This window comes from Phaethon aethereus (genome assembly GCF_964289735.1).
Source record: "Phaethon aethereus genome assembly, chromosome: 1".
NCBI lineage: Eukaryota > Metazoa > Chordata > Aves > Phaethontiformes > Phaethontidae > Phaethon > Phaethon aethereus.
In genome coordinates, this window is record NC_138575.1 from 85,429,390 (window position 1) to 85,438,821 (window position 9,432).

Sequence of the window (9,432 nt, forward strand, 5' to 3'; positions counted from 1 at the left end):
ATTTCTCTTAACTGTCTCCTTTTAACATCTGCCCCAGCTTGGAATCAGACTAAACAGTAGTCTGACATTTTACCCAAGGTAATATCAGAGGCCTTTACCAGAAAGCAGAAAAGGAAGATAAATGACCATGTTGGAGCAAAAAGTATAAACCAGCCCTTTTCAGCCTCAGAAATGGAGCCTGAGTCCCTGAAGTAAGCACTGCTCTGAACTTCCACAGGCTGTAAATCTGATGGTTGTGCTAGAGAGGTCTTTGTGTGCTCTTCCCAATAACCTCTCAAACCATCAACACCATTTTTTTTTAATCCTACTTTGCTTGTTTTCCTCCCTGAGCCTAGCCTCATCCTTCTCTGGGATATCTCTTTCTTGGGATATATCAAACTTGTGATTTCTTTTATTCATCTGCTTAAGGCTGCAACTCTGCAGTCTCACTTCTACAGGAACAGTTCCTTGTTTGAGATTTGTTCTAGTGCTAGCTGTCAACTGGGGCTGACCTCCCAGGATGAAAGCACAGCATGCAATATCTGATGTAGCAAATGCAGCTTAACCACAAGAGACAACTGAGGGAAGAATGCATTTTGTATTGGGCTGTGCTGCAGGTTAAACTGGGCTAAGACCCATGATAGCAGCAAACCTAAGAGCAATGGCAGAATTACTAGCAGACAAAGGAAAGCATGAAGATAAGGGAAGGAGAGAAGTAAAAAAAGAAGGGTGAAAAAAGAAAAAAACAAGAGATCTTAAAAAGGAAACCTATGAGCTTTGATATGGGGAAGGAGGAATGCAACTTCCTTTTCAGTTGTTAGGTTCTCTTTTTTTTTTTTTTTTTTAATTTCTTTTCTCTCTCAGAATTTTCCATAGTGCCAGGGCTGATTTCCTAGGCTAAGAAACAGAACATATGTTCAGAGCTCACAGGAATTCTCAGGTTATCGCTAGTGCTTCCAGTGTTCAGCACAGCTGCCTTTGACAGACAGAGGGTGAGACAGGCTCAGTAACTTATTGGTGTCTGCCTCTGAAGCCAGGGACCAAAAGGTCCACCTTTGACATAGTAAAACCAAGGACTGGGATCAGTGATCATACTCCGATTAAATGGCATCAGAAATCACCTACGCTGAGGTGAAGTTCAAGAATGCATCACCAGCTGCACTGGTTGAAGGTAAGGAATGAGTGGGTTATTCAGGGGAAGGAGACCTGGAGGGAGAGGGTTTGAAGAACAGGGAATGGAGACTTTTCCTTCTGTGACTCTGGTTCCTACCTGGTCCTGACAAATTGTTGAGAAAAAGGAGCTATCTACCACTACATGAGCAGAAGACTTGGAGGAGTTTTGAAGTAAGAGGGTCAAGAAATGTCTGCCAGAGGAGGGGTGGGAATCTTTAGGTGGTTGGAGTTGCAACATGAACAAAGATTGCTACTGGGAGCACAAACAGTAAGTTTCAAGCGAGCATTCAGTAAGGAATTCATTTGGGCTCCCTTAGTACCCTGGTTGCAACAGTGTGAATGGTAGAGGGTCCAGGATGAATGCTTAGCCCTGGTATGATGCAGGTAGTAGCTGCCTCCTCTCTATATGCTATCTAGTGTTGGATGAGAGAGTCAGTTTTGGAGAAATACTGAGTACCAATAATAGAGACTATGGTTTATTACAAACAATCTGATCTGTCAGACAGGTGGATGGGGTCTCAGGGCAGAAAATAGCAGCAAATAAGTCCAAGCTCTGGCTGCTACTGCTCTTGCCTCAGAGTGAGGCTACAGATTCCTGCTTATGGAGAGAGTAGGAGTAGAGAACCAACGTGCCTCCTTACAGTAGAGCAGTCAGTTGCCCTCTGCAGCTTTGTGAAAGTTTGGCACTGGCTGCAGAAACTTATAGCCCTATTGTTCTTGATTGCTTGAGAAATGGTCCTTGGAGAAGAGAGACCCAGAAGTTAAAAGGAAGAATGGGCTTGAACAAAACACCCTAAAATGCACAGAGGAAGAATTATCTAAGATCTGGAGAAAGATCTAATTCTGTGATTAATGTATATCACTCACAAAAAATAATTAATACACCAATCAAATTTTTATTTCTTTTAGAAATCATAGTTGTAAAATAGTGCCTTTACTAGGCTTTGTGCAAATTTAAGACATGGTCTGGTCAGTATGTATTCTGTAGTTATTGTGCCCCAAGTAGGAACATGTAGAAATGTTCCATGATCCAGAAATGTTCCAGAAACTCATTGTTTCCATCCTTAGATATAGGAACCTGCACAGTAGTGGTTTCCAGAGGGGTGAAAGCATGTGTGCATGAATGAATGAATGAATAAATCAATTATTGTTGCTGCTAAGGATATTAACTTGCCTATTTTCCACTTTACCTCAGTTTTACAATCCCAAACAGAGCAGGCATCAGCTCCAGGTTATTCCTTGCCTGCTCTGAGTCATGGAAATAAAGAATGTACACACTCCTGACTTACTTGAAAGATCACTGTTTTTGATACACAAGGATTAGGTGGTTCTGGTTACAGCTAGCATTTCCATCAGAGTGAGGTGGGGGTGGTGGAAGTTCCCCATTGTATTCCCAATGACCTATGCCAAAGACACCTGATCCAGCCATGTTTGCTTGAGCTGCTGATGCTAGGCTCATGCTATAGGTTTGGGCGTGTGCTCAGGGTCTCTCTGTGAGTTTGCCTGTCCAAGTGATCACATATTTAGCTTATACTTTGAATTCAGAGAAGTAGTAGTACCATTGCACGCAGTGCTAATGTCTCTTACAGTCTCATGGTATGTTCATAGGACAAGAGTTATTGAATTATTGTAATTGAAAAATGGAGGGAGTCTTGCTGTTGTCCTGAGTGATTACTCTGGCTATGCAGACCCCAGGTTGGTAATGGCCAAGCTCACCTGGGTTTCCCCATTCTGTAGCCTCTTCTAGCTGGGCTCTAGAGATAACAAAATTGGCAGTCATTGGAAGATAGAGAGGAAAAGGGAGCAGCTAATCAAACAATTTATAATCTGTGGCAGGAGGTGGCAGAGATTGCCAGGGTGGGTTTCACACCCCAGTACAGTTAGGGTTCCTGCATTTCCAACCAGGATTTCCCAGGTAGAAACATAAGCATCTGTGCTCTACCACACGTATTGCATGTGCCTAGGAGGTGTTGGATTTACATGCTAAATAACTAGCATATGCTTATCAGGTCTGTTGTGTTGTGATCATGCTGGACATGTTTCAAGCATGCAGACTAACTGTAGGAAATATTTTGCAGGGAGATTAACCCACTGAGTATGCAAAAGATTGACTGCACTTCAGTTGTGTTGGTGAGACACATGCATACTGGCAGTGCTCTAGGTGCCACCTGGGTGTGAGTGGGGGATGCATAGGTCTGACTGAGCACAGGTGGACATACAGCACATCAAAAAAATCATTTGGACTCATCAGATCTATTGTCTAAAATAGGTGGCTGGATTCCAGATCATGATCTGGATCCTTGTTTTCACTATAGGCAAAAGCTCTAGCTAGAAAAACATGATTTAGCCAGGGAAATCTGTGTCTTGTCTATGTTTTATCATCTTTCATTATCAGAAGAGACTTTTTTTTCACTACTGTTACAGTCTCCCCCAAGCCTTTGGGAAGTAGTCAGAGGGCTTCCCCAAACAGCAAGTTTCTGGAAGTCATGCTTACTAAGCATGGCTGGCAGGCACACATGGCTGCTGGCAGACTTGGGAGTTTCATGCTGAACAATGAATGAGGTCCCTCTAAAGCTTCTAATTGATGTCAGTCTCTCACAAAACTTCTTTACTCCTGTCCTGCAGCGAGTGCTGCTGTTTCTTTACCCTCCTGTTTGCCCTGGCTTTTGCACCTGCTACAACTTAGAACAGTCTCCTAACAGGTGTTTGCTTCTCCTTCCCTGTGACCCATTCTCCTGCCTGCTCCCAAACTGCCTATGGACAAAAATCTGGCTCTGGCAAGTCTGCACCTGAGTGGGATACTTTACTCAAGCTGCTGGACACAGCCCTTTGTTCTCCCCAAGCATCCAGACTAGCACAACCTAGTTTTACTGCAGCAGATCTCTGAACCCTGGCTTGGAAAGCAGAGATGGAAAGGAAATTTTTTTTTTTAATATTCCAATGATTCGGTGCCGTCATAGCATTGCACATTTTTTTTGTCTCCTGTCCTCATTTGGTTTACACCAACCTTCTACACAGAAAGTCCAAAAAACTAAGAAGGAACTGAAGCAGGCATAAAAAGTTTTCTGGGGAGGAGTCAACGTGAAATCTTCATATGAATGTTTCAAGTATCATGGAGCAACGTTGTATTTGGCAGCTATGGGATTATTCTAGAAAGACATGGTTTCACTCCAGATTTTGAGACTGTGTGAAGGCCTCACCCCCAAACACCAGCAATTAGCATTGGTAGCTCACCAGCCAGGCTGGGGCTGTGAACACTTGTTGCTGAACTGACCTTCTCTAGAAACGACAGAGGTCCCCTGCTCTGTCCCAACCTGCCCCTCTCCAAAACTGTGTAACTTCCACATCAGAACTGAAATTGCGTTATTTTGGAGCAGCTCTCCCTTGAGTTGTATATCCTTGCTATGTGGACTGACTTAAGCATAGTTGACTGTGGTGTTGTGTTTGGTGCATTCCTTCACTTTTAGTACCTCCTGAGATGAAGAAGCATGAGCACGATCCCCAGAAATACCCGCCATGGCTCCCATGGCTGATCTCATTGCTGTTCTTCTTGGTGTGCATTGCCCTTGTTACTGCTCTCCTTGGTGAGTATGTGCAGGTTGGTTATAGGAAAGAGGTTTGGGGGAAGTGCTGGGAGAAAAGTAAAGAAATCAGATCCCAGAGGGGAATATCTTCCAATCAGGAGGGAGCTTTTACTCAGGAACAGTTTTGTCATGAGAAAGGATGCAAGCACGAACATTTGGGCTCAGAAAACCTGAACGTTGAATATTTGAAAGGACTGCTTGATGAGATTTACGGGGTGTATGCAGCCACATACAATTTCAGGGCAGAAAAGCCTGAGACCTTACAGAAAGCCCAAACAACCCTGCAATTCTGAAGATGACCATGCTTCAAGTAGGGCATTAGACTAGAGACCTCCAGAAGCCCCTTCCCACCTAAGTCTTTCTGTCATTCTGTGAAAGAGCATGGGTATAACAGAACCATCTGACATAATGCTGAGGTAGTCCTAGCTTCTGCATACCAGTTGGCCAAAACACCTGGTTTGGCTGGCCTGCGAAAGAGAAGTTTGTGTCATGTTGCAACTGTACCGTTAAAACCCCCAATGTTTAAGCAGTCCTTTCAAATACTCAACATTCAGGTTTTCTGATGCGTGACTAGAACAGATCGGCAGCCCCCGAAACAGTGCATGGGAGTTTACTGAGCATAATCTCCAGTAACATCTAATTTTTCTGTTCTTGTTGGGACAGGAGACAAACTGTAGGGAAGGTCACTATCCTGCACAGGGACCTGAAAACAGCTGAGCTGTTGTCTCTGGACAACAGGGATCCTTGCAGTCGCCACCTCTCTCATAATTAGCATTAATCTCTGTGGTCTCTCCCCGCATAGAGCGAGGCTGGACATGCTACCTGAAGGGCTGAAGATGCTTTCAAAAAAGCTCCCATTATCCATCAGATGATGAGGTGTCCTTGGTTGAGGGTAGCAATTGCTATGCACAGTTGAATCGCAATACAAATGTGGTTCTCATTACCAGTCTCTGCGATATGCTCAACATCAAGACACTGGCTGTCCCCAGTGACCAAGAAGGAATATGTGCGTTGAAGCCAGCCCAGGCCCATTGCTTTCTTCAGAGATGTTTTTGTTAGTCATTCAGTTTTTTACACTGTTTTGGGCTGAGCCACGTACACACTTGCCCCATGCTGGTCTGACTAACTTAGGAAGACATTACCCTCTTTCTGATCTTTAGAGGGGTGGACAGTTACACAGCTGGTCAATTCACTCCCCCGATACAACTGGCTGATTCACTCAACGGAACCAGCACAAAGGCCACTGTCTGGTCCCCCTTGTCTTGAGATAAGGTCACCTTTCTTTGCAACGTGTGTGGCCAGTCACTCATCGCCCTTGCCCATCTCCTCTGAGCCTTCTTCCATTATAGGAACTCACTGATCAGGCACGGAGGCCACTGTGATTACTCTGCCCTCCTCACTAGTAACAATATTTCTAAATGAAACGGTTGATAAAAGTAGACATCTATACTACTTAGCACACCCTGATCCGCTTCCCATCAATATCCCTGAGCTAGTGATGACTCTACAGTCCTTCAGGTCGTGGATGTGGCCTGCTGGCACCTGTCACCAGCACTGTATTATTCCCCATAAACTGGCTGGCAAGGCCTAGGAGTTTACCTTCCACCCTGGTTTCAGCAGCTCTAGCTGTGTGTGACTACCTTCACGTAGACTGTCCTTGTTGCTGATGAAAGAGGCCCATCTGATGTGTTACTCATCCAAATGATGGTTGATGTCTAGCTTAGGAAGAGATAAACTGTGCCACTGAAGTGCTGCATTTATTCACTGATTGTAAAGAGGTGTAGAGAGGCAACTTGGCTGTCGGTATCTGCATGGTAAATGCCTGTGGCTGGGTGGAATCAATCCCACCTGTCTGGCATGTCCTCAGTGTGATGTCTTCGCAGTGGTCCTTCTGCTCTCTGACATGGAAGATGATTGTCTCTCGCTGCCTGGGAAGGCAGCCATACGACTTGCTTGGGCTAGTTTTCTCAGAGCCATGGACCAGGGATCCACATCCACTAACCCCACACCTTCAGCTGCGCAGCACCTGAGGGGGCCTGATGTCCGCTGCTCAGTGCTGGGACAGACGCTGCTGACAAACCACAAGCCGGCTATGGCCACCAGGCCCTGCTCGGGGGGTTGCAGGCTTCTCTGGCGTTGTTGGCCCGGTCATCCTGGCCAGACCTTGTCCGTCAGTGGGTGGAGGATTCCTTGCGGGCAGCTGTGGGATGCTGGGAGCAGAAATGCCTGTTCCCTTTGCCGAGAGGCTGGCAGTTACCAGTTGTGGAATAGAACGAGGCAGCCCGAGGGGAGGCGATGCCGAGACAGTGCTTGGTGGGGAAATGAGGAAACAAGAGTGAAGCCCAGAGACGGCGTGTGAGGAGCTGGGAGGAAGAGGTAATCCTGTCGCCTTTCCTCTCCCTCTCCAGTCGCTCCCTGCTCCCGTGGCGGTGACCGGCCCACAGCCCTGCAGCAGAGATTCGCCGAGTGGCAGTGTGTCTCAGCGGTGCCGCAAGGCAAAGGTCAGTAGTGCTGGCAGGGGTGCAGGAGGTCTTTGGGGCCCGTTGTCCCATGAATGCTGGGGTCTACTCTGACAGGAAGCAGCATAGGGAGCAGACTCCGCAGAGGCAGACTCCAGAGGAGGGAGGTGGGGAGAAAAAGGATTTCCTGCTAACAGCTTAGGGGGGAGCGAGGGCCATGTGAATCATGTCCTGGAGGGCAGGGTGCTGTGACCACTGACAAAACAAAAGGGACAGCAAGCAGCCACACAGGGAAGGTTAACAATGGAGCAATAATGAAAGTGCAGCTCTAGTCAGAGCAAGAAGCAATATTCCCTGTTCCCTGGGGCTAAAGGCCTAAAGGAGACTGTACGAGGCGAAGTCAAACCAGATCACCAAAATAATTTTGTCAAGACCTGAGGTTACAAGGATTACCATGGATCCGTGTACACAAAGCCCACTGGTCACACCCCAAAGCAATGGGAAGAAATATCTGTACTACCCTTGTTTTTTCAAGCACTTTCTGTCAGGAAAAGTCATCTAAGGCGAACATGAGCATCATCCCTGGAGAACAGGGATCTTTGCAGTCACCATCTCTCTTGTTATTCATCTCTGCGGTCCCTCCCTGCACAGAGCGAGGCTGGGCGTGCTGCCCGATGGGCTGGAAACGCTTTCAAAAAAGCTGCTATTATCTGTCGGATGATATGATGGGCTGGGCTGAGAGTGAGCAGAACTGCAGTGGGATGGGCTCCCGCCTGGTGGTGATCAACAGCGAAGCAGAGCAGGTACGTGCAGGGCTGAGAGAGGGGCACAGCAGCCAGAGACACGGTGCCAGGCCCTGGAGGGGGCTCAGAGCCCCTCGGTGCGCCTGCGGGGGAGGGGGCCTGTCGTTTCTGCATCCCTTCAGCACCGGCTCCCCTCTGCCAGCAGCCCCAGCCCACAGGGACTCCTGCCGCCTCCCTCTGCGCAGTCCTGCGCCTCATGGACGTTGCACTCTCCTTGATTTCCAGGCTTTCCTCTCGAAGGAGCTACAACTGTCTTCAAGAGGAGAGAATTACTACATTGGTCTGAGGGCACAGGTGGTGGGCCAGTGGCACTGGGTGGACCAGACTCCGTATAATGTGACGGCGGCGTGAGTATACCCGGATGGACAGTGTTTGGTGTGGCTCCTGGTAGTAGTGCAAGAGAGCAGGGGAGAGGTGAGGGTGTCTGCTGGTGCATGAGAGGGAGGTGAGACAAACCCCTGTGAGAGGACAACGATGGAGCAGGAGTGAGCTGTGTAAGATGCCAGGTTCAGATGACCCTATCCATGCTGGTTAGTGGTTGTTAGTTAACTACCTGTGACACGGCCATCAGTGGCTGCAGGCACAGAAGCAGCTGCACCTCGCCAGCAGGAAGAACCCTTCAGAGATGACCAGCCTTGCCTGACCTCCATACGACCCCCACGATGCCTACGTGAGCGTATATGCACAGGCCAGTGCTGTGATGCTGTGGAAGGGATGGGGCACAGGGAGAGATCGCCAGGGCTGTCCTTGCTGCGCCTTCTTCTGGACGACAGGCTTGCCCTGGAGGCAGACATGTGCTTCTGCTGGGTGTGAAGTACATGATGTGGGCGGTGGTGAGCAGCTCCCCCCACCAGGAGTGAGCAGGGCCCTGCTGTGTTGGCTGTAGGGAGAAGGCAGTTTCGACATGAGACCGGTGCCAGTGGGATATCAGAGCGGGAGGAAGGGCACTGCTTCTGGTGTGAATCTGCACCTGGGATTTTTCTCTCTCGCCTCCAAGCCTTGCCTCCTGCTGTGGCCTTTTTCATCAGAGCTCTACGGGGTATGCTGGGGAGTAACATGTCTGTCTGTCTCTCAGGTTCTGGCGGAAATACGAACCAAGTAATAAAGATGATCAGAAGTGTGTTGTAATCCATCGGACTTCAGGACTATACAGCTGGAATGATGTCAAATGTGAGAGTCATCATCGAATTTGTGAAGCTGAAGCAGTAACTGTGTGATGGAAATGATACCCTCATCCTGAGTAAAACAGAGATAAGCAATGTGCTGGGAACAGTGCAGGGTTGTCTTGGGAGAGGTGGGGGACCCCAGGAGTCTGCATCTTCACTGTGCTGGGTGGGAAGATGCGAATGGAAGTGATATTACCCCGTGTCCAGCATCCCCAGTGCATGTATCAGCTCAGGGAATACATGAAGGCTCAGGGTCATCAAAGCAGGT

At 48.0% G+C, this 9,432-nt stretch overlaps 1 protein-coding gene across 1 annotated transcript; it reads left to right on the top strand.

Moving 5' to 3' along the window:
• Positions 1-411: 411 nt before the first annotated feature.
• Positions 412-9,215, top strand: LOC309404718 (C-type lectin domain family 4 member D-like; the record flags this gene model as incomplete). The annotated part of the gene is made up of 6 exons (XM_081999262.1): positions 412-1,150; positions 4,620-4,736; positions 7,145-7,237; positions 7,847-7,998; positions 8,224-8,345; positions 9,074-9,215. Exons 1-6 carry the CDS (start codon positions 1,084-1,086, stop codon positions 9,213-9,215), a joined length of 693 nt encoding a protein of 230 aa, XP_081855388.1. The 5' UTR covers positions 412-1,083.
• Positions 9,216-9,432: the final 217 nt, after the last annotated feature.